Source organism: Xyrauchen texanus, chromosome 8 (genome assembly GCF_025860055.1).
Source record: "Xyrauchen texanus isolate HMW12.3.18 chromosome 8, RBS_HiC_50CHRs, whole genome shotgun sequence".
Lineage (NCBI taxonomy): Eukaryota > Metazoa > Chordata > Actinopteri > Cypriniformes > Catostomidae > Xyrauchen > Xyrauchen texanus.
This window is the reverse complement of record NC_068283.1, coordinates 27,073,379-27,098,716: the sequence shown is the minus strand read 5'-3', so window position 1 is coordinate 27,098,716 and position 25,338 is coordinate 27,073,379. Positions and strand designations below refer to the sequence as shown.

The 25,338-nt window shown below is 39.6% G+C and overlaps 1 protein-coding gene across 1 annotated transcript in view; it reads right to left on the bottom strand.

Annotated features, from left to right (window-relative positions):
• LOC127647922 (SH3 and multiple ankyrin repeat domains protein 1-like) overlaps positions 1 to 25,338 on the bottom strand; it is a 111,456-nt gene that overhangs the window by 9,348 nt on the left and 76,770 nt on the right. The window contains 7 exon segments of the mRNA XM_052132448.1: positions 92 to 204; positions 646 to 702; positions 799 to 825; positions 3,565 to 3,645; positions 4,631 to 4,766; positions 4,975 to 5,099; positions 5,286 to 5,368. Of these exon segments, the coding sequence (XP_051988408.1) occupies positions 92 to 204; positions 646 to 702; positions 799 to 825; positions 3,565 to 3,645; positions 4,631 to 4,766; positions 4,975 to 5,099; positions 5,286 to 5,368 (622 nt within the window).

Genomic DNA, 25,338 nt, shown 5'->3' with positions numbered 1-25,338 from the left:
ATGCATCTGTCCTTGATTACCATAATCGTTGTCACATAATCTTTGTAACCAACGCAGTCATTATATACAATGGTCTCACACACAAACACACCTCATTATAAAAGCCTCTGCCCCGTTCTCTTTTTATACCCGAAACCCGGGGCCCTGGAGCCTCATTGGTACTGATGGTCTGCTGTGCTGCTGCTAAAATCTCATCCAGTTTATCTGACAAAGAAAGTGAAAGAGAAACAGAGAATAGTTTTTCTTCAAAAAAAAAAAAAAAAACATGCATTCTTAGCATAAGTTACCGTAATTTACCCCTCCAAGGCATAGTTCACCCTAAAATAAATAGATATTAGGCAGAATGCCAGCCTCAGTCACCAATCATGTTCATTGTATAGATTCTTTAGAACAAATGTACAATGAAAGTAAATAGTGTGGGAGGCTGTCTATCCTTGAGATTCTGTTGATTATCTCCTTTTGTATTCACAGAAGACAGAAAGTCTTACGGGGTTGGAACAACATGAAGGTGATTACTGAAACTTCATTTTTGGGTGAACTATCTCTTTAATTCTGAGCTTGAGTTACTTTGATTCAACACATTTATGCAAGCATGTTTAAATACAGTATGATAGTGCCACTGTATGAAAACATTGACCCTCTTACTCAAAGCCATCTGATAAACTGTCCTCTTCTTCTCTGTAGCTTGTGAAGATTCGAAATCTGTAACAGATGAACAGGATTCATCCAATAAGTGATATTTACAGACCAGTGAGGTCAAGTGTCTCATACAGGATAGACAGAGTGGAAGAGCTTTACCTGATTTTTTTTTCCATGGGGCAGAGGCTGTGATCAAGCAAACAGAGAGTCAATATAAGGCTAAGCACCAGCAGCCTATTGAAATACTATATGAGCATTTAATGCAGCAATCACCAACTCAGGGTGCAAAAATAGTAGAGAAAGCTCTTAATAGAGTATTTAACAGAAAGGAATGCAGAAGACTCGTTTTGAGAGCAAGGAAATAGCTGTGTCAGTTTAAAATCAGTCGGTATTGCAAATCGAATCTTTGAAACACAAATGGACGTGTCTGTCTGACATACTTCATTAGTCAATGGGTGCCTACGTCAGAGTGCATTTGAGCAAAAGTTGAAATGTTTCAAATTTTTGGTCACACCAAGACGTGTCACTTTTGCATAAGTTTTTAACTGCATTCTTATGTCCTTGTGATGCATCATCCCTCCTGAAATCAACTGATTTGCAGCATTCTCTGATGCAGCGCAAACTTTAGTGTGTAGGCACCCTAACTAGTTGCTAGAGGTTAAATAATGATAAGCTTTTATAAAAACACTTCCAGGATGTAAACACATACAAACAACTTGCACTCACAATCATGTTCACACACAACTTTAGCAAATTACTTAGATAAGTTAAAGAGTTGCACCTTACCTCTGTCCACTGTGTATGGAATGCGGGAACAGATAGAAAGTTTAGGAAGGTTATAAGATAGGTAAGTTAAGGTTTCAATCAATAAAAAACAAGCTGTGCAACACAACTGTGCAGGAGGGGTTCATAAGGGCCACAAGTGAATGTGAATGTGTGTGTGTGTGTAAAAATATTTTTTATGATAATTTAGATGGGAGTCTGTCACTGTAACTGTCAAAGTGTTTCTGTGTGCATATAAAGCTAAGGGATTCTGGGGGAACTAAAGGAGGAAGTTCCCCCAGATGATTCTATCAAGCCTTGATAGAATCATTTCTGTTTTTCTTTATTAATTTAAGTGATGCTGCCTGGTTTATAAAGTCCAAGTGCAGCAAGACATTCATGCAATAGTGATTTCTGCTATCTTTAGAGCATGGCAGCCTGTGAGGTGGGATACTGTGCCAGGTGGGAGGTGAGTGCTTCTGAATAAGGTGAGAGTACTTCACTCACATTAAAACGCTGCTTTTCAATAGGCATATGGTACAGAAGGATAATAACACGCACACATTGAGGAGATACAGAAGTAATACATCAAAAGTTCTCTGATCAAGTTCAGACAGGATTATTTCAGTGGATTAACCCTAAACAGAAGTTACGTCACAGTACATACATTAATCGTAAACCCTACATTAGTCTCCAGACTTTTGACTATTGACATAAAGTCTAGTTAACTGTGGCTTTTTCTTGCCAAGAACCCAAAACACGCAAAAAAGCCAAACACACTTTGTTTTTCGTATATACAAAATTTAGGGGCAGGTAAATCTAAAATGGATCATTCCACATTAATAGACTTGTGTGCAACAAAGAGGTAGCTCACTAAATTATGGCACAGCAGTCTCTGTGAATAGTTCTACAGACAACATTCAAGAAATTATTGGAAAATGTGTTAAGACTTTGTGGTCAGAATTTCTGTCCATCCAAAAGTAATTTGTACCCATTATCTCATGATTCAATACTGTTTACTTGCTACTAAGGGCCTCAAACAAAATGCTGAATACCTTTTTAAAGATTCAATACCATAACTCAAGCCTCTAGTTCTTCCTTAGAAGTGCCCATTGTAGCAGCCTGATCCTTTGAAAACACAACTTTGCTTCTTGCTGGACTGGTCATAAAAGCCTGCAAATCTGATCAGGTTCTTCAACCAGTATTCACTACTATTGGATTGTAAAACCCTAACACTTAATCTAAATACTGGATTGTAGGAATTGGGCTACAAGTGAAAAAAGCATTGAGGATTAGAGAAAAACACTAATCTAGAGTAGACATAGTGCCTCAAGAGACTGTGAGCTTTGAGAAATTTGCATGGGCAGGAAAAGAAGTGAAACATGCTATGTATAAATCTCAGTGGACTACAGTAGTGGGGTAGGGAGGTTTAGGTTTAAAGGATTAAAGGACAATATGTTTACGTCCATTTAAATTATACAGACCAAAATAAGCAGTGTTGTTGTGGGCTTTTTAAAAAATCTAGTCTGATTCCCCTGATGCTGTATAACACTGTTTGCTAAACTAAATAATTTTAAGTGAAGGTTACACCATGAGCCAGCACATACTGTGCCTCTTCAGCAATGCCCACCACCTGCAGCGTTACTACAACGACAACCACAACACTCTGATATCTCGGAGGTGTGTGATCATCGAGAGATGTTTTAGATTCAGGTTTAGGGTTAAAGCTAAGAAGGGTTGCAGGTGGAGGGTTGAGGGATAAGTTAGAGGTCAGGCGATTTTGGGGGGGTTACCTGTAGTGGGGGTGCTGGTAGTGACAGTGTGGAACTTCTGAAAGAACAGTGAAATGCATTGAGACTCAATCACATTCTTAATTATGTCTGTCTGTCTGTCTCTATCTCCTCCTGCCTCCAGCCATCCAGTTCAAAAACTGCTCTCAATATTAGGCATTGTGATTTTCTACTTCATGTCAGTGTATCACTATGAGTTTACTTTCCAATACACTCGTTTTTTTTCCATCCCTCCCGCTTCAGACCGTCCAAACTAGTCCTTTGTCTCTTTTCTTTCTCATCTCTCCACAGCCCTCTCTCTCAAAATCTTCTGGTACTGTCAGCTAGTGTTTTTTTTTTATATAATTTTATCTTTCTTTTCCCCATGTCTTACCCATCTCTTCCAGTTCTGATGTCATGGATTTGGAGCGTAGAGCAATAGCCGGTGTGCTCAGTCTCTTACTCTGCTGTGGGACTGTGAAGAGAGAGATTGCGGCCACTGTGGTAACCATCATCACCTTCATCATTATTATAATTATGGTGGCATAACCCTGCTGAACAAAAACAGCTTAAACCTCATTTGCTGGTCTGTGCTGCTCTCCCAGCCTGGTTATGGCTGGTCTGGTTTGCTGGTTAGAGGGGTTTTGGGCACCAAAATCAGCTGGTTGACCAGCTAAACCAGCTGATCACTTCCTTGACCACTATGGGAGATCTAATGAAAATTGTTAACTGACCCAAGAGGAATCCAATTCCCTAAAATAATACTGGTATCCTAGTTACCCAGTAACTTACAACTCAGAATCCACGAGAAGTTGTCGGCATCCCATCTGCAGTCAACACACACTCAGTCAAGAGATCTTGTATCCTGTCCCAATACTTAATGACTTCTACCTAAACTATTGCTGCAGCAATAAATCAGTCAGACTCCATTTTCTCTTTGTAGTTTATTCGCATACAGCCGGGGGTTCCATCAGACGCAGCTGTGGAACACATCCAAATAAAAGTTCAACATAAGCTTAGATAGGTTGTTTTGTAGTCACACCCATCTACTTGTTTACTTCATTCAGATCTAAGCCTTTTGCTAAAGTAAAAACTCTGTGTTTAAGCAGATACCAAAAGTGGACTGTTCCTGTCTTTGTTAGTTAAATGTCAATATAAAAAACAGCAACAAATCCAGCCATAGCTGCACTCATATTCCTATATTCTCAGACATACATAATCTCCCAGACATTCTTGCTTCACAAACTTTTATAAACATTTCCCATTCTCTCATGCTGTTCTCTCATGCTTAGCAAACAAAATTATCTCACAGAGTCCAGCTTGACCAGCTGAAGATCTGCTTGGACAGGCTGGAATACCAGCTGGACCAACTTAAACCAGCTAAGACAAGCAAACCAGCTTTGGATGGATAAAGCAGTTTTTTTTCAGCAGAGAATGCCTAATGTTAATGTTAATCTTACTTTTCTTTCTGATCCCTTCCTCCATATCAGGATTCCGGGTAACCATGACAACTTTGACCATGAGGCTGTTACAACCTTGCCTGATCATATTGACCACCTGCCTGTGTCCCACCTTTACCACATTCTGCCCATTCACCTGGAAAAAAGGAGAGAGATATGTAGAAAAGTACAAAGATTGAAAAAAGAAGACCGATATACAATAAGAGAAGATACAGTAGATACGGAGACTGAGAGAAAGAAAGAGAGAGAGAGAACTTGATTAATGAGGACAATTCTAGAGAGACTTAAATATTGGTTGTCAGACAGTGATGCAAAGGGAAGAACAGACTAAAAGTTGCAGATACCTCAATAAGGAAGTCTCCCATTCGTAGACCAGCTCTCCAAGCCACGCCACCCTCGTCGACAGACTCAAGGTACTGCAGTGCTGGAAAGGCTGGGGTGGGAGTGAACTCTTCTATAGGGGTCTGAGCTACAAAGACAGGACAATTAAACAATCAGAACAAGCTGTGGTTTTGCTGAGAGCATATACATATCCAGAATGTTCTATTGAGGTTCATAACACATTGAAAATGCAATATTACAACACCATTAAAAAGTGACGACAGTGGATTAGTGCAACATATTCAAATTCCAATTTAGTAATGTGCCCTCTTACCCTTGGCTCCTCTCAGCACAAATCCAAAGCCTTCATTGTCTTTTTTCTGCAGGAGGACTGTCTTCTCCTTGATTATATAGTCACTGAGAGCGAGAGTGAGAAAGAAAGAAAGAAAGAAAGAAAGAAAGAAAGAAACCAGTGAAACAATTAGGGATAGTGAAAAACATTAATGGAAGACAATAGCATACCATCAGAGGGGGTAGAGATAGAGAAAAAAGAAGAGAAGGAGAGAAACATCAGAGAACTAAATATCTCCACTGCATCAGGATAAGATTTAAATCCTGAACAAACTATTGTAAGTGAGGGAGGTGGTGAGGGGGAGGGTCACAGGCCAGAGGAGTACAGTGTATGAATGAATACATTACAGGATAACCTGTACCATCTGTCTGGCTCCTTAAATGTGAAGTGTGACATTTCTTTAATGTAAAATACTGTCTTTTATCCCCATTTAAATTGTAAAACCATTCATAAGATGATTTTTCCCCAAAAGTGTAAATGCTGTGGCATTGTAACTTTTTTCAGCATTGCTCTGTTTATTTAAACGGTTCAATATTGTAAATTATTCAACCAGTGGTGTGAGTTGAGGGCAGGACTATCTGTTTGACCAAACAATGGCTGGGTCTGAGTTTGTGTACTTTCAAAGCATGCATTTCATTTGATGAAGAATGTTCTTTTCGACTGTAAAAAAAAAGTATGTTTTTGTAGATACAGTATGCAGGTGAGAAGTATGAATACAATTTATACATACTTTGTACGGGAATGTGGGCTATGTACCGTGAACCGAATATACGACATAGTAACAGCAACAGCGAATATAATCTTCTCTGCATGGTTTTCTAAAACAAGTCAAATTTAAGCACAAGGAACTATTTTTGGGGGGGTTTGTATAGCACTTACAGTTTAAAAGTGCTAGCCAGCTTGCGGTTCCAATTTAAAATTCCTGATCCTGAGGTCCCATGGGATTATGGCATAGAAACGTTTCCAGTGGATGCACACCTCAGAATCTTGCCAGAAGTAGTGGGTCATCTGGGTATTTCTTGCCTACTGTTTTATGAATACTGAGGATTCTGACACCCTACTCCATTGACATGCTTTTGGCACACTATATAGTAGGGAAGTATGCATATTCGGACACAGGTATTATTTTTGGAATGTTGCTTGGTGCTGATAAAGGGATCTTTCATGGCAAAAGGAAAATGTTTTAATCTTTTATTCACCCTCATGTTGTTCCAAGCCTGTATGACTTTCTTTTGAGGAACACAAAAAGAGATGTTAGGTAGAATTTCAGCCTCAGTCACCATTCAATTTGACTGCATTATTTATCCATTCATTGAAAGTAAATGGTTAAGGGATTATTCTGGGTTCAATACACATTAAGCTTAATGAAGTTAAGCTTAATAAAGTTAAACATAATTAATAAAAATCATCAGTCTGAAGTCTTGAAGTCAGTCCCAAATGCATGCTTTTATAACTCATGTTCAGTGGTTTATCCCATAGTGCTTTTTAAGCGCAAAATGCACTTCCCATTTCTACCCATTTTCCTTGCACAGAACACATAATAAATCCAGCTTGACTGAATTGTGAGGAGTGATAAACAGCGCAGTAAAGACCACAAAACTTGAATTAAACTGAGAATTTTCTCATTTGAAGCACTTTGGAGAACGTCAAACTTCTCATAAGGCCAGACAGGCCCGACATTCTAAATAGTGCTGAAGAGGAAAAGACAAGAAAACATCAAGTTTGCCATTACTGTAGCCTGTAGCTAAATGATTAGCAAGCCAAGGTCAAAAAAGTTAAATCAAGGGATTTAAAGCCTGGATCTCTTTGAACTATGGGCCAAGCTATCAGTTTTTCACCTGTAAAATACTTTCTCTTCCAATGATCTCGTATGGGGGAAAATCTGGTTTTGTTTTCCATTAGATATTCCAAGAGATTACATAAATCAGCATTTGAAATATAAAAAAATCCTTGCTGGTTAAGCTAGTTAAAGGTGCACTGAATAACATTTTGTATGTATACACATGAGCAGTCACAGAGATGAGGACTCCAGTCACATCAGTAACTGTTAATATAAGCAGTTTTATTCAACATAAAAGTGTACCCTAATGGGGGCTGGCATATTAGAATCACATGACCAAACGAATACTACACGCTTAATCTCATTACCCACCCTGTTTATTGGACACTTCCATTCTGGAATATATTAATCAAGGGGACTGTGAATACTGAATTTCTGCATCTATAGCTGAAAACTACTGATTTTGAATGATGCTGCAGCCACGCCACTAAGTGTCACTGTAGGTCCAAGATGGCGCAAACAAAAAAAGGAATTTGCTGGTGATGAATAATGTTGGTCTTTCAACAGGGTGTAGAGCACCCAATCACTTTTCTCCTCTCATCGAAGAGAAAGTAGTTTGTTTGTTTCTGAGCACTTAAGTGGTTATTGTGAGGGATCAGCTTGATTTAGATGTATCTTAATGTGTTAGTGCTTTAAAAGCTCTAACAATAGGACTCAACAAATATGAATGGCTGGGGGCCAGTTTTAGAGAGAATTAGGCCAGTTGGCCCTGTCAGATCAGTGCTGGGTTCATGATGTTAAGGCCCTGTCCCAAATGGCACACTTCATATAGACTTGCAGACTCGTGGCCTTCATTTGTGCATTCCTGCGAAGTCCACGAGACCATAGGGTGTCCTATTTGACATTTTAGCGCTTAGAAAGGTGCTCACGAACACACCCGGTCTCCACAGCGGACTAATACCCAACAGTCCCCGCTGCTGATCCTCTTGACCAATCACAGTGGACTTGAGTTTCCGAGCTGGAGAATGGTGGATGGTGGAAACATGGTGGATGATGCAATGCCAATCCCGGATTAAATATTGATTTTAATAATAATTTTTTGCCGATTGTCAGTGATGGATCACTTGCTTTCTTGTGTATATAGTTTTACAATTTAGTCTGATGTGTACAACTGGTTCAAAACTTTGTTTTATTCGGTTTTCCAGCAAATTACTTATTTTTTACAATAGTTTTTATTGTAAAGTTTTTCCTGGGGAAGTTTAACATTCATAAATGTAAGTAATCTAACACTAAACATTTGTTATTGCCGTTTCAAAGAGGATTTGAGAATTACTGTGACTCTCAAAAATATGAAGACAGGAGAGAAACTTTCCCTGCACATAACTGTAGCTTGTATGTTTCATTATATTTATTTATAGCTACGTTCGGTCTAACAGTCTATCTTATGCTGCCTTCATGTTCAATCGGAATTATCTTACTTCCCACAGCTGAAGTGATGTTTACGAAAACGTCGTGTTCATGTGCTTTGTTGTCGGAAATAACAGGAAACATGTTTTAATCCAAGTTCATTTTAATTTCATCCATCGGCCAGTCTTAACAGAAGTTGGTGAGAAAAGGCATGTGCACAGTTGTGAGGCTGTGATGAGGAGGAGGGATTGGCCAGGCCATGATGGAGCATTGCTGGCGCTGAATCAGCTGATCAGCGGGAGAGCGAGATAAGGGGCAGCCGGAGACACCGGTTTGGGAGAAAGAGAGATGCATGCGGCCACATTGCATGTGTGTCTTTATACATTTTTACAGAGAAAGATCTTGCACTGACTAAATCAATAGCTTACAATCAGTTGAACAGGAATTACATTTGGAGTGCATCGGAGAACCTAGGGGTTCTGGAAGACATCATTGCTATTTTCCGTGAATTGTACAGGGATCCCAAGTGTAAAATCAGGTACTCAGGCAGAGTAATCTAACTGTTTTGAGATCCATAAAGGAGTACGACAAGGGTGTGTGTTGTCACCCTAGATATTCCTTATTGTGCTCAACAAAGTGATGAAGCGCACTAACGCCGAGGCCCCTGATGTCATACAATGGCAATCGACATCTCGTTTGCATGACCTCAGATATGCGGACGACAAATGATTGATGGCTTATTCTTAAGTTCATCAAAGCTAAACTGGAAAACCTTCAATACAATGCAGCCAAAATTGGACTGAAGCATAACGTCAAGAAGACCAAACAGTTGCAGATTGATATTGGGCATTGGTCCTAAATGGGGTATTCATTAAAGACATTCAGGAATTATATTATCTCGTCTGCAAAATTACCAAAAACAGTGGAACTGATGTTGACATTGGCAATCGCATCAACAGAGCTCGCAAGCCTATTCCACACTGAGCAAGTTGTGGAAGTCATCTACCACATCCAAGAACTTGAAGCTTCGCATCTTTGGTGCTTGTGTAGCTCCTGTATGGTTGTGAAACTTGGGGTATCACACAGCAGAACATCAAACGTTTGCAAGTGTTTGTCAATAAATGCCTTCATCTTACAAGACAGAATTTTACATACACCATGGCCAAACAAATTTAAACTCTGTTTTCCCAATTCCTGACATTCATTAGGTCAGTTAGGATCACTACATTATTTTAAGAATGTGAAATGTCAGAATAATAGTAGAGAATTATTTATTTCATCACGTTTCCAGTGGTTCAGAAGTTTACATACACTTTGTTAGTATTTGGTAGCATTGCCTTTAAATTGTTTAACTTGGGTCAAATGTTTTGGGTAGCCTTCCACAAGATTCTCACAATAAGTTGCAAAAATGTTGCCCATTCCTCCAGACAGAACTGGTGTAACTAATTCAAGTTTATAGGCATCCTTGCTAGCATATGCTTTTTCATTTCTGCCCACAAATTTATTTCGGATTGAGTCAGGTCAGGACTTAGCGATGGCCACTCCAATACCTTGACTTTGTTGTACTTAAGCCATTTTGCCACAAATTTGGGGGTATGCTTGGGGTCATTGTCCATTTGGAAGACCCATTTGTGACAGAGCTTTAACTTCCTGGCTGATGTCTTTCCTCATGATGCCATCTATTTTGTAGAGTGCACCAGTCCCTCCTGCAGCAAAGCTCAGCCTTTATCCTCCAAACATAACGATGGTCATTAAAATTTTATTTCATTAGACCAGAGGGAATTTCCCCAAAAAGTAAGATCTTTGTCCCCATGTGCACATGCAAACTGTAGTCTAGCTTTTTTGGTGGTTTTTGAGCAGTGGCTTCTTCCTTGCTGAGCAGCCATTCAGTTTATGTTGATATAGGACTTGTTTTACTGTGGATATAGATACTTTTCTACCTGTTTCCTCCAGCATCTTCACTTTGTTCTGGGATTGATTTGCACTTTTCACAGCAAACTACATCCCTCTCTAGAAGACAAAATGTGTCTCCTTCCTGAGCGGTATGATGGCTGTGTGGTCCCATGGTGTTTATACTTGCCTACTATTGATTGTGCAGATGAATGTGGTACCTTCAGGCATTTGGAAATTGTTCCAAAGGATGAGAACTTGGCTGATTTCTTTTGATTTTCCCATGATGTAAAGCAAAGAGGCAGTGAGTTTGAAGGTAGCCATTCAAATACATCCACAGGTACACCTCCAATTCAGTACACCTCCAATCAGAAGCTAATTGGCTAATTGTCTAAAGGCTTGACAAAATGTTATGGAATTTTCCAAGCTGCTTAAAGGCATGGTTAACTTAGTGTATGTAAACTTCTGACCCACTGGAATTGTGATATAGCCAATTAAAAGTGAAACAATCTGTATGTCTGGAAAAATTACTCGTGTCATGCACAAAGTAGATGTCCTAAACTATAGTTTGCTAATATTAAATCTGTGGAGTGGTTAAAAAAGGAGTTTTAATAACTTCAACCTTAATGTATGTAAACTGACTTCAACTGAATCCTACATGTCTTCTGGCCCAACCACATCTCAAACCAAGATCTGATTGAGCTCACCAGTAGAAATGCAATGGCCAATGAAATCAAGAAACCTAGGTGGCGATGGATTGGTCATGCCCTCAGTCGGCCTCTACAAGACATCAGTAAAACTGCACTTGATTGGAACCCCCAAGGCAGTCGTAGACAAGGGTCACCAAGCAAAACATGGTGCAGAATGGTAGCAAAAGGAGCCAAAGGTAATGGCAAAACATGGTGGCATGTCAACACACTGGCGAACAACCGTGATGCATGGAGACGTTGGAATGATGCACTATACTCAATAGGTGGACTCCGGTCTGGATCCGTACCGAAGGAGAGTTCAATCCGGACTGAGATCTAAAGCTTTGTGCTACTTATCTGACACCTGGCTAAGTGATTGTGTAGACATACACGTGCGGAACGACATTCCCGTGCTGAATGTGCTTTATTCCTGCTCCGCAAATGTTGCCTCTCTCCCCTCTATAGAGGCGGCGCATGAAGCCTGAGCTGTACTTAAGTTGAATCCGCGGTTATTTTAACAACAGTAGCGGAGACACCGCTACAGATACTGCCATCTTTCACTTAAACACACTGCAGAAAATAAAAATGAAGCAAAGTTAAATTATCTTCACCTGTCTGATATGTGATCCAGATGTTTCAGGTAAGCCAGGTTTGTGTCAGGACAAGTTAACGTGCCACCTTTAGACTATAACGTTTTATCCGTCTAAATTTAGCTAATTAAACATTAACATTAGCATGTTAGCATTTCATAATAAAAAATGAAAAACAGATGTTTGTTCTAATTTTGTGAAAATTAATAAGAGAAGTCATCATGGCATGTGTGGCAAGGAAAGCTTATTTATAGTTAAATTAAGCAAACAGTATTTTTATGCTTCAATGTTATGTAAATTGTTTGTTTGTTTGTTTGTTTGTTTGTTTGTAGATGCTCACTTTAAGTAAAATATAGTAATGGTCCATTCAGACTTTTACATTTTTATAATTTTCTCTCAGAAGACATCCTTGAACCCCCATACATTATTTTGTATCCGTCAAAAGGCCTCCTATGTCCCATACATGTACACTGATCAGCCACAACATTTAAACCACCTGCTTTATATCGTGTAGGTCCCCCTCATACCGCCAAAACAGCTCTGACCCATTGATAGATGTTAGCAGCAGATCTTTTAACTCCTGTAAGTTGCGAGGTGGGGCCTCCATGGATCGGACTTGTTGGTCCAGCACATCCCATAGATGATCAATCGGATTGAGATCTGGGGAATTTGGAGGCCATGTCAACACCTTGAACTCTTTGTCATGTTCCTCAAACCATTCCTGAACCATTTTGTTTTTAAAGTTTTCACATCGGTGCTGTGAGTGTAAATTTCAACTTACAAGTACACATATTTACTGTACAAGTTCTAAAATCCAAATAGGCAAGCTCTCGAGTTTTGCTACCGATTTACTGATTCATAGAAAAGTGCTGTATATTTTGCTGTGTAGATTCAAAATAACAGGCTCCTAAGAGTCTTTTTGTATGTCATAGTATGTTTTGTGCTGCTGATTCAATAGCTGCGTTGCATTGCTGCTGAGTGGTAGCAGAAAACAAAGTATTTTACCACGGTGTTGCATCCACATCTGCAGAACAATGCACGTTTGAGTACCGTTAACGGAACCTTAAGTCATTTGTTTGAAAATAATTTGGTTCCATGTATTTTTTACTAAATACCCTCGGTTCCTGACACTAGTTTGTGGAGGGGCTGTGGAGGTGTGATGAGCCTCGCCCTGCTAGTCAGCCTTTGTGAGTGACTGTATGTGTGTATATGCAGTGCCAGTCAGGTGAGAAATTGTTTGTACCATAACTGTACTATACTGTACCCACATGCTGATTGTCACACTGTACACTAGCTCAGCCCTCAACCTACTCCATCTGTTCATATGGCTCTCGCTCTCTTTCTCCTCTCTCTATCTCTCCCGTTCTGTATATCTCTCTCTCTTTGAATGCTTTAGAACTCTCCATCTAAACCAGTATCCGAAAATCTAATTTAAAAGCTTTCTTTGAAACTCTTAAAGAACACAACCCCGAGGCCGGGGTCAATCATATCTCCCTCTGAACTCTCCCTCTGATTCCTCAGTATTTCACCTCCTACCCCGCTTTCGATCTCAGTCCTCACTTCTCTCTAACAGTTCATCCACACTCCTCCTCACATATCTTCCACCACGCCTGCACAGAGGGTTGCCAACGGTGGCCATTCTCCATATCACCCACTCATCTCTGTCCAGATAGAAAGCAAGCCAAGAATAAATTGATGTGCAGCAGAAAGCGATGGTCTTGCTTTAAGTTGGCACTCCCTTCTTAAAGTTACAGACATTTCACATCACGCTATCCCTCTCTGCCATACATCTCTCTGTCCTTTTCTCCCTCTCTTTCATTTTAGCACTCTCTCTCTGTATGTGAGCACTGGGTCTGTCCTATGAGGAGATGCAGACACAGCTTTTGCGGAACCTGCATTAGTACATACGTTAAGCCTACACAGCAAGCTTCTACACTGATACCAAAGACAATACACTAATAGAGAGGTTACACCATCTTCAGAGTGACAAACTAACACCCAGTCCAACAGTAACAGACCTGAAATGGGATCTTAAACCATCCTAAGGTGGTTTGCCGGTCTTTGCTTGTTTGAGCCGATTTAGCTGGTCTTCCACCCTTGCGAAGCTGGTTTACAGCTGGTTTAGCTGGTTGAGCAGCAAATCCACCAGCCTGGGCAGCTAACAAGTGCCCCAAAACAGAAACAGCAAACAGCAAAAGCGAGATTGCACCCACAGTAACACGCCACACAATGAAGAATTAGCTATTAGAGGATGTGTCCAACTTAACCAGGAGTTCACCACCAAAAAATCATAACATACGATGACAGAGCTCCCAGCACAAAATGAATATCCCATATATGATAAAATAAGTGCACAGCAAGTAAAGCATTGTGCTGCAAAGCAAACTGTAAGACAGTGCAACACAATACACTTTACAAAATTAGCCCAACATCAAACTGCACACACTCCAAAATGAAATATTCAAAACAGCAGAAGGGATCCGTGAAACACGAAAGTTGTGAACAGCCCTTTTTCATTCATTCAATGTACACATCATGCACATGCAAATCACACATGCAAGCACATACTAGTGCAGCCCAAAAGCAACAATCCCTTTCACTGCAGCTAACTCCTCTACTTTCCTCTAAATCAGCAGCTAATAGAACCCAGCACATTCTTTCTCCATCCCACACACACACACATACAGAAACCCACACTGTTTTAGCATTCTGTCCATCAGAGCAGTGGTGTATCAGTAGAGATTTGGCTGGAGGCAGACATTGTATTCTGCGACCATTAACAGAGACACAGAAGCTGTGATTCACACACACGCACACACATGCAGTAGTGGAGATGCTCTACACTGCCTAGTGCACCCGGGCTGCACGAGCAGCGCGCTCTCTTCCACACATAAAACACGCACACGTCCAAACACGCACATACACACACACACGCATTGCAACACATCCCTGCCTGTCGATCCACTCCATCACTCCGACTTTCCACAGCCATGCCCATACACACATGCAGTGCTTTCACTGCCCACCTCCCCCTTCCTCCTGCCTTTATCTTTGAGAAAAACATGAAAACAGCCAGTACCTGTAAATGAACCAGATGCTGCGATTCATAGGGCCTAGCGACGGCCAGGACGACGAGAGGGAGAGGGAGAGATCCTCCTCTCCGCATCCTCCCATCGCCATTTCCCCCCCCCTCCTCCTCCTCCTCCAACTCCTCCTCCTATTGCTGCTCCTCTTCCAGCCAGAGAACAGCGAGCGAGAGCCGCGTGAGGGGAGGAGAGGAGGAGAGAGAGACGGGGAGAGTGAGAGCGAGGGCCTAGCTCTCCCAACCCTTTCATACTTAAGACAGAGAAAGAGAGAGTGAGGGAAAGAGAGAGAGAGAGAGATGGTTCACTGTGACTGCGACAGAGGAGGAGGGAGAGTGAGCGAGGTAATGAGAAATAGAAGGAGGGAGGGTGAGATTGAGGGACAGAGAGAGAGAGAAAGAATGTGTGGTTGGAAGACATGGATTAACATAAAAAAGAGGAGAGAAATTATGTAATTTTTTGTCTTGGGGTGACCGAGTTTGTTTGCTGATTAGCTAATGCATGCATTGAATGTAAAGAGCACTACATACAAACACACACACACACACACACACACACACACACACACATGTTGTGTTTCCATGTTTTATGGGGACTTTCCATAGACATAATGGTTTTTATACTGTACAAACTTTATATTCTATCCCCTAAACCTAACCCTACCCCTAAACCTAACCCTCACAGAAAACTTTCTGCATTTTTACATTTTCAAAAAACATAATTTAGTATGATTTATAAGCTGTTTTCCTCATGGGGACCAACAAAATGTCCCCACAAGGTCAAAAATTTCGGGTTTTACTATCCTTATGGGGACATTTGGTACCCACAAAGTGATAAATACACGCTCACACATACACACACACACACATGTATTAACACACACCTGCTGCAGTACAGGAAATCATAATATTTGTAGGATGCAATTTAAATGCCAAGCACCGATTTCCCTAGGGTAAGATCATACACTCATCTATCTGTCTCTCTCCTTCAATCATCTCTCTCTTGCACACATCAACTTGTCTTCTGAGTGAGTTTACAAGAGCAAGGGCTTCTCTTACTGTCTTCTCCAGTCACTGTTTTGCCATTCATAAAACTGGCAGCATGTTTGAGAGGTAGAGAGAGAAAGAGAGTGTAAAAACAGTGTAAGCCCATACCAGCTGTAATTCAATACCATTGCCTCTGGTCACATCTGATTCAAAACCTTCAGATTCATTTTACACTGTTTTATACATGCAGCAGTTTGGGGCAATTCAACGTCTGAATTGTCTGTCATTTTGCCTCTGCTGAGCGTAGAGTAAATCGGTTGGTTTCTTTGGCTTTTAAACAGAGTATTAGATTGTTTTGAAGGGGATGCAACATCCATTACACTATACTAAGTGATGCAAGTATTTTTGATACATTTGTATAGACTTCAGTATATTCTTTTGTTTGCCATGCTTTAAGTAACTGTATATTTTCATATTTTCATGGATGGGTGACTACAAGTCTGAAATATGACCTGTAATTCATGCTTGGATTTATACTTGGATTTGTCTTGTCTCTTTCTTTGGAACACATTTTTAATACCTTTGCAAACACTATGCAGTCATGCCGGGTAATACACAGAACACATATTCTTATATTGCATTACAGAGTTTGAAGAGATTAAAGGGATAACACATAGTGGTAACAGAAGTGGAGACATTTTTTTTTCTGAGCATTTGATTGGACAGATTTTTTTTTTTACTGCCATATAGTCATCACTATTTTGGGTCTCTTTCCTGGTGAAGAGATTGTACATTTTAAATGCATATATCAGCTAAATGTTAATTTTGTCAACATTTAGGAGCATAAAGATAGCTTCAAAGCTAACAGTCATAGACTAAAACCAAACAAATCCAATTTTGATTTCACAAGGTCTTTAAAATCCATTTATAGCAGCGCTTCTGTTTCTGCAATAAACATCCTGATTTTATGTCTGTTGTGTTTCATAATTTATTGTAAAATAACAGTAGTTAAAGTAAAAATTAGGCTGGAATGTCAGGGAATTTGTTTTGTCTTATTAAAATCATTAAGATAATGATTAATACACAAAGTTAATGCAAAAAGACCAAAACATTTTAGTGTTTGTATGACTGATTTGTAATTAATAATTTACATCAATATAATAATATACACTGGCGGCAAAAAGTTTGGAATAATGTACAGATTTAACTGTTTCGGAAGCCAATTGGTACTTTAATTCACCAACGTGGCATTCAACTGATCACAAAGTATAGTCAGGACATTACTGATGTAAAAAACAGCACCATCACTACTTAAATGTTTTATTTATTTTTTATCATATCTAGAGAGGCCCCATTTCCAGCAGCTATCACTCCAACATCTTATCCTTGAGTAATCATGCTAAATTGCTAATTTGGTACTAGAAAATAACTTGCCATTATATCAAAAACAGCTGAAAGCTATTTGGTTTGTTAAACGAAGCTTGGCATAGTCTTTCTGATTGTTTTTGAGTTGCCACAGTATGCAATAGACTGACATGTCTTATGGTCAATATTAGGTCAAAAATGGCAAAAAAGAAAAAGCATTTTCTAGAAACTCGTCTGCCAATCGTTGTTTTGAGGAATGAAGGTTATACAATGCTTGATATTGCCAAAAAACGATTTCATACTAACAAGGCCAGAAAGAGATGTGGAAGGCCAGATGTAAAACAAGAGGATAAGTACATCAGAGTTTCTAGTTTGAGAAACAGACGCCTCACATGTCCTCAGCTGACAGCTTCATTGAATTCTACCCACTCAACACCAGTTTCATGTACAACAGTAAAGAGAAGACGGAGGGGTGCAGGCCTTATGGGAAGAAATAAAAAGCCACTTTTGAAACAGAAAAACAAAAAGAAAAGGTTATAGTGGGCAAAGAAACAGAGACATTGGACAACAGATAATTGGAAAAGAGTGTTATGGATCTTAACCCCATTGAGCTTTTGTGGGATCAGCTAGACTGTAAGGTACGTGAGAAGTTCCCGACAAGACAGCTGCATCTATGACAAGTGCTACATGAAGCGTGAGGTGAAATGTCACCTGAATATCTGGACAAACTGACAGCTAGAATGCCAAGGATCTGCAAAGCTGTCATTGCTGCACATGGAGGATTTTTTTGACGAGAACGCTTTGAAATAGTTTAAGAAGTTCTGAATTGTTTTTTCAAATTGCATTAGTAATTTTTCACGTTATTAACGTATTGACTATACATTGTGATCAGTTGAATGCCACTTTGGTGAATAAAAGTACCTATTTCTTTCCATAAGAGCAAAATCTGTTCATTATTCCAAACTTTTGGTGTATAATTAACTGTTAAAAATGCATTGACTTGTTAATGAGGTCTGTTTGGAATGTTGAGAAAATCTCATCATGTTAATCAGACTAATAAATAGACCAGGTGTCGGCAACATTAGGCATGCATGCCAATGGAGGTGTAATCATTGGTACAACTTAAAGGAATGTTCAGGGTTCAATACAAGTTAAGTTCAATCGATTGTGGCATAATGTTGATTACCACAAAAAATTATTTTAACTCATCCCTCCTTTTCTTCAGACTGTAAGGCACTTACAATGGAAGTTAATGGGGCCAATTTTTGGAGGGTTTAATCACAGAAATGTGAAGCTTACAATTTTATAAAAGCACTTACATTAATTGTTCTGTGAAAACTCATGTATTATTTGAGCTGTAAATTAGATTCAGTTGTAATTTTTACAGTCGTTTTAAGGTTTCTTGACATTGCATTGTCATGGTAACAAAGTTGTAAAATTGGCTATAACTTTACACAGAAAAAGTTAGTAAGTGATTTTGTCACACTAAAATCATGTTTACATGCATATTGTTTATGTCTTGTGGCTATACTTTTAAAACTGAGTATTTTAACATAAAAAATGGCTCCCATTCACTTCCATTTTAAGTGCCTCTCTGTAACCTCGATTTTTGTCCTTTTTAAAGAAGGAATGAGTCTAAATACATTTTTGTGGTAATCAACATTATGCCACAAATGCTGTCAATTGAGCTTAACTTGTATTCAACCCAGAACATTCCTTTAAAGGTGAGAAGAGCAAAAGAGATTAGTATTAATCTTATAGGCCACTAAATAGTGCCAAATTGTGATTGATATGTCTCAGTGATTTAAAAGATAAATAAAAATGGCACTTCATGCCAAAAAGTTTACAGACCCCTGAAGTAGACAAAATGTATACAAAATGACTGTACAGTCCACAGTCAGTGTTTGGGACTGACAACGTATTTACTAACAATTGCCATGAATAACGCCATGCTGTAGCCATTGTGACAGTGAGTAAATTCTGAAGATGGTAACTTCCAAAACACCAGAAAGTTTTAGCACTATTGGCACAACCGTATTTAATAAACTAATACAATTTTGCTTTATATTTAATAACAAAAGTAGAGCAGAGCATTTGGGTCATGCCCAGACCACAAAACTAGTGGGAGCAGCTTCGGTGGAAGACGTTTGTCACTTTCACACATACAGCCTTTTTCAGAAAATTACCAGCAAATTTTCAAATTAGAGGTCATGTATGAACACACCCTATTTGAAAATACTGGTATATTTTGCACTGTCAATTTCCCTGAATCAGAAGTTGTAACAATACCAGAATAGTTCGGTTTTGTTGCTAAGTGTGAACCATATTGTAAGATTTTCGGGTTTGAGAACGCATTCAAATTACATTGGATAAGAATGACAAACAATGTCAATAATATCCTACATTTATTTCAATTTCGGTTGAAAAGTGCCCTCATGCTCCCTCTTTCTCTTTCACAATCGTCTCACCCACATATACTGACATTGACTCACATGTATGCGGGCACACACACACACACACACACACATTTGCTATATAAGTGAGGACATCTCATAGACTTTCATTGATTTCAGAGCAGGCTAATTATATTTTCTATTCCCTAACCCTACCCCTAAACCTAACCCTCACTGAAACCTGTGCACATCAGCTAAACATGATTTGGCTAATTTATGAACCTTTTTTTTACTAGTGAGGAGCATCTAAATTGTCCTCACTAGTGGGTTTTAAACCAGTTTAACTAGTGAGGACATGTTAAAAAATGTGGCAATCAAAAATATAGTGAAACTTGTACACACACAGACACACATGTTGGTACAGCTATCATTTATGAGGACTCATAATAGACCATAGACATAATGACTCTTACCTTAACCCTACCCCTAAACCGAACGCTCACAAAAAACGTTCAGCATTTTTACATTTTCAATAAAACATAGTATGTTTTTTAAGCGATTTGAATTAATGTTCTCATAAACCACATTTATAGCATAATACTATTGTAATTACCAATTTGTAACCTAAAAAAGTCCTTGTAAACCACTTAATCCTGCCCACACACACAGACATACACACACACACACACACACACAAAGACCTAAACGCACCCTGCGACTTGATCAATACAGTTTCTACATTATCTGAAATATCTGTGGAAAGCACCCTCATGCTCCCCCTCCCCCTCTCTTTTGACAGACAACAGAAAAGCTATATAGAAAAATGGCAACACTCGCTGCTGCTGAAAAGTGCTTAAACTTCGATCTTGGTGATTTTGAAGCAATGTTACTTCTGACGAGAGCTGCAACAATTAAACGTAATCCCACACAGATTCTCTGCCAGTTTCATAATTCTCTTTCCATCACTCAAACACAAACTCACACACAAACTCACACACATGCACAAACGCACTACCTTATTACTCCAGTAAGTGCTCCAGTAAAGCAGTGCAAGCCTCTATTGATAGTTCTTAAGTGAGTAATAAGGCTCTGACTGTATTAAAGCAAGACGTCGAATCTGTTGTGAAAGAAAGTATTTCCACTCACAAGAGCGTTTTTGGGAAGAAAATGTCTTGAGATAAAACCCTGAACGATGTCTTATGTGTGGTAACCGTGGTATAAGTGGAAAATGTGACTGTAACGGCCACTCCGCTGTGCATCGTGGCCACATTACCACCTCGGCTGTGTATTATTTTTCAATAATTTAATGAGTCAATTATTCCTTACTTATTCCATTCGGATATAAAAAAATATTTGATATTTTAGAGCAGAATGTAGAGTAAATCTTGTTGTGTATGATGCTCCACAGCTCAAATGGAAAAGCCAATGGAAATCAACCTTGTGATCACAACACTGACTGGATCACAAAGAAATGGAGATGGCAGCCAAGGTATATGTCTTTCCATCCAAGATTGTGCCCAAATGCGCTCGGCCAGTTTACTTTGAGACTTGGAAAAGAGAAGCAGCAACATCAACTGTAGTTCTACCGTACGTCCATGTTTGTTTACATTAGTGATTTCATGTGAGTTTGTGATCGGACCAACTTGACAGCTGGAGTATCCACAGTCGATTTTCATTTGGTCCTGATGTGTGAATGGTCACAAAACGGAAAAAATACAGAAAGCGGGGCATGTGTCAATAGCAGATGTGGTACATTTACCAGTAAAGGCAATCCAACGATTTTACTACAATTTACCAGGTAACACGTGTGAAATGGGCTAATGTCTGGATCTGAAACCTCTATATGACACAGCTTATTTCTCCATCTCTGTGAGTCCCCAGAACACAAGACAAGCGTTTATGCAGAATAGCTATGGCATTGTACAGCATGACAAACAACTTCTAAGTTGTCCAGTGTGGTTACATTCACGCAGCACAGGTTAACCAGTTACAGAAAATGTACAGAAGTCAGTTCTGTCATAGAATGCATTTAATACTCTTGTTTATAGCCAAATATTGTTTGAGAATGTATCAATTTGGCACTGTAAAACAACACTGACAACTGTATTCTGCTGCTTTGTGAACATAGCCAATGTGAGTCCTCACAAACAGGCAAAATCTTCTTACTAACTTAAGGTGTGTGATGGCATTGCTCTTGCCTGTAGTGTAAGTTTTGTCCTGTGAACCTGTTGCTCTCTTCATGATTGTGTACCGTGGCAGATGTATACACTTCCACACCCATCTGCTTCCTCTTCTGCCTTCTGTCCATCTGACCTACGTTCCTTCTTCTTCCTCTGCCTGTCCACCCACATCTTTCGCACTCAGTCCTCACTTTTGTCCTTGTCTACACTTCTTAACTTTATCTCACCGCTTTTTATGTGTTGACTCTATGTGAACCCTATAATACCTTTCACACAAATTCTGTCTTTTTCTACCACACACAAACACACAGTGCGCATTGGACAACACATGCACAAGAAGGTAGAGTGAAAAAGACCCCTCCCCCTCACCCAGCCACCTCCCCCTTCCTTCAACATTGTCTGTAAACAAAGCGGAACCTATGAATGAAGGAGGAGAGGGAGCAAGGGAACCGAAAAAGAGGGAGACGCAGCAGCACAGCTCTGAGGGAGGAGAGTGAATAGATCAAGGATGTGCCAGAGAAACCCAGGAAGAGAAAAGAAGAGGAATGGGGAGAGGAAGAGAGTGTTAAAGAGGAGAGAAAGCAGGAACTCACATCATCTCAGTCAAAACCTCTTTCGACGGGTGTCGATGTTGCTCCTCTGCCCGAGTCCTCTTTCCCTCCCCCTCCTTCTCCCTCTATCTCCTTTGCTCTATCTCTCTTCTTCTCATTCTACAGCACTGCTGTTTACAGAATCCATTGCTTTATTCTTCCTCTTTCAGTAGCTCTCAGACTCTTTCTATTCTCCAGCATGGTAGACTAAACCATACCGCTGTTCTTTCAGAGCATGTGTGAGATGGAGAGAGAGAGAGAGAGAGAGAGAGAGAGAGAGAGGAAGGGAGAGAGGATGAGAGAGAAAAGCAGCAGGAGAGAGGGGGCAAGGAAGTGTGGATAGTGGCAGAAGGCATATCTGTGCCTGTGCACTACGTACAGTATTTGTATGTGTGTGTGCACTCCTGAATTTGTATCAATGCCAGAAAACTTGCTTGCCTAGTATGTTTTCCATGTAAGACTGCACCACCTGGCGTGTTCATGCTTTGACACAGCATATGTATGATTCCTTTAGTGAACTTTTGCCTGAAATGAATGAGAGTACGTCCTTGACCCTATTTCACAGACCACTGCTCTATAAAGAGATCACGTGCATGTGGAAGGGATTGAGAGACTGCTGCAGGGTGCTAAGGGACAGAGAAACTGGAATTGTGGGTAAGATTATGACACAAGGGAGCATGCATGGACAGAAAGAACAGAGGAAAGAGGACGATGCAGAGAGAGAAGGTTTCCATTTAAAATGACTCACCAAGGGAAGGACAGCGATGAGGCAATGCCAAAGGGGACATTGTGATGTACAGGGTTCAGAAAAATGGGCTGAGATGAGAAAAGAAGAACTGAGGGGTTATTTAAGAGGAAGAGAGACATGCAGCTCTGTTCTCAAAGCAAAGGATGTTATGACTGTCTCAAAGAACTTTTAAGAATAAATGCATGGAGCTGGGGACATTCGGTTGCAATTGCATGAAACACATTGACCAGTGGTGCTTAAATGGGTCAAATTAGTTTAAATGCGCTTCGCAAAACATTTCCTCTTCGATCTTGTTCAGCTTCTCCCAATTAATTCCTGTTCTCTACTCGGTTGTCTCTATACTGCTCTACTGTCCTCTAAAGTAAATCTGTGTTTAATTTTTTTAATGAGTGGATAATTAAGCCATTCATAGGTTCATATCACCTAAATGTGTAACACTGTGACTCTGTTGTGCTTTTTAAAACAACCCTGTTTGACTGAGTGGCCCATCCAGCCGGGCACAGCAACATTGGCTAGACCAGTGTTGTGAGTTTGGGGCAGTAAAATCTGTTTGTACAACCAATGAAAGATAGGGGGAGTTTTCTGGTATGTGCTATAAAATAATGATTATTTTTGCAATTTCTTTTAGTGACATTGATGGCATAGAAATTACACTCTTTAGCTATATAGTGGGAAAAGGCCAAAAAACAACAACAACACAGCATCCTAAAATCTTAAACCACATTTCATAATGAAAGTCTGCACATCAGCGCTACCATTCAGCACATCTCATGTGACTGGTGTTAGAGCACCATTTTAGGGTCTATATAGGTCTGATATGGACATTTTCTGGTTCCTTCCTGTGTATCTCCAAACTTCAGACTACTCATATTACCCCCATCTCATCATTTCACTTTTTTGTTTGTCCACCCAACATTCCATCCACTCATTCATACATTCCTTCATTAATTCCACTCTTTATCTCTCTCTCTTGCTCTTCCTCTTAAGTGCCTTCATCGTCTGACCTCCAGATAAAGTCACTACGGGGTGGGAGGGTGATGGAGAGAAAATGAAAGAGTGCAGGGGGCAAGTAAAATGGGAGGAATTAAAAGAGAGAGGGAGCACAAGGGAAAGCGAGAGCAGGATGAGGGGGTTATAAAGCCAAATATAGAGAGGTGAAAAAAGAGAAACTGAAAACATAGTACAGAGTGTCAATGTATGTGCATGTTTTGTGTGTGTGTGTGGGGGGGTGGGCGGTGAAAGTGAGTGTGACCAACGAGATTCTGTGTACAAATATTAAAATTTATAATGTGTGCATTTGTATGTAAATTATGTGCTAGGCTTGTATTGTAGGCTGCTGAGATAAGGTAAGCATGATCTCCATCCGTGACTAAGACAGAATGACATCACGTGACTCAGCTTTATGTTTACGGTGAGGTGCTAATGAAAAGAACTCAGCAGTGTTACTTTACCAGCGTACGACTCACAGACAGTTAGACAGAGGCAGAGAGAGAGAGAGAGAGAGAGAGAGAGAGAGAGAGAGAGAGAGAGAGAGAGAGAGAGAGTCTCAGGGTTTCTTAGAGATCAAAACATGGCCACCAAAAATGTAGTAAATTAAAGTTTGGGAGAAGCATGTTCATCTAATCCTGTCAACAACAATGAAAGGATATGTAAATAGCTGCTTACCTCACTCTTGTGAAACATTCTTCTAGCGTCCCTCCACCACACTCTATTTCTATTCACTTCTATTATGTAATGATTATTATATATTCTTGATTAATAAAGTAGTTCAAGGGGAATGTAGAGCTTGATTCAGGTCTCATACATGAAGCCAAATATGTTTCATTTAGCTCACTCAAGGATTTTATGAGCTTGTGATCTCATTAATTAAACAGAGCCTCAAAATGTATATGGGTACTTGACAGATAACATTGGGTTTAAGGTTTTATGTTAACAATGATGAGGGCTACATAGTCACATACCTTGAAGGCTTGGCAACAAAAAAGCTTTGAACATTTTCACCATTCTGGAAAATGTTTATTTTTTGCCTAAATCATCTCATGATATTTGGTTCCGTTTTTTTGTGTTTTCTGAAAAACATGAAAAATGACCTTTTGTGACAACATGCACCAAAAGTGGGGCTTTTCAGATTAATTTCAATACAATTTAAAACAATGAGGCACAAAACTATTCTTTAAACAACAAAAATGGACAAAAATAGCTTTGGCCTACAAAATATAATATATGAATAAATTATATACTGTATATATGAATAAACCTATACTGTACATATAAGGGAAAATCAATATTTTACGTGCTGTAACTAGACACCATTTGTGACAATTAAAAAAAAAA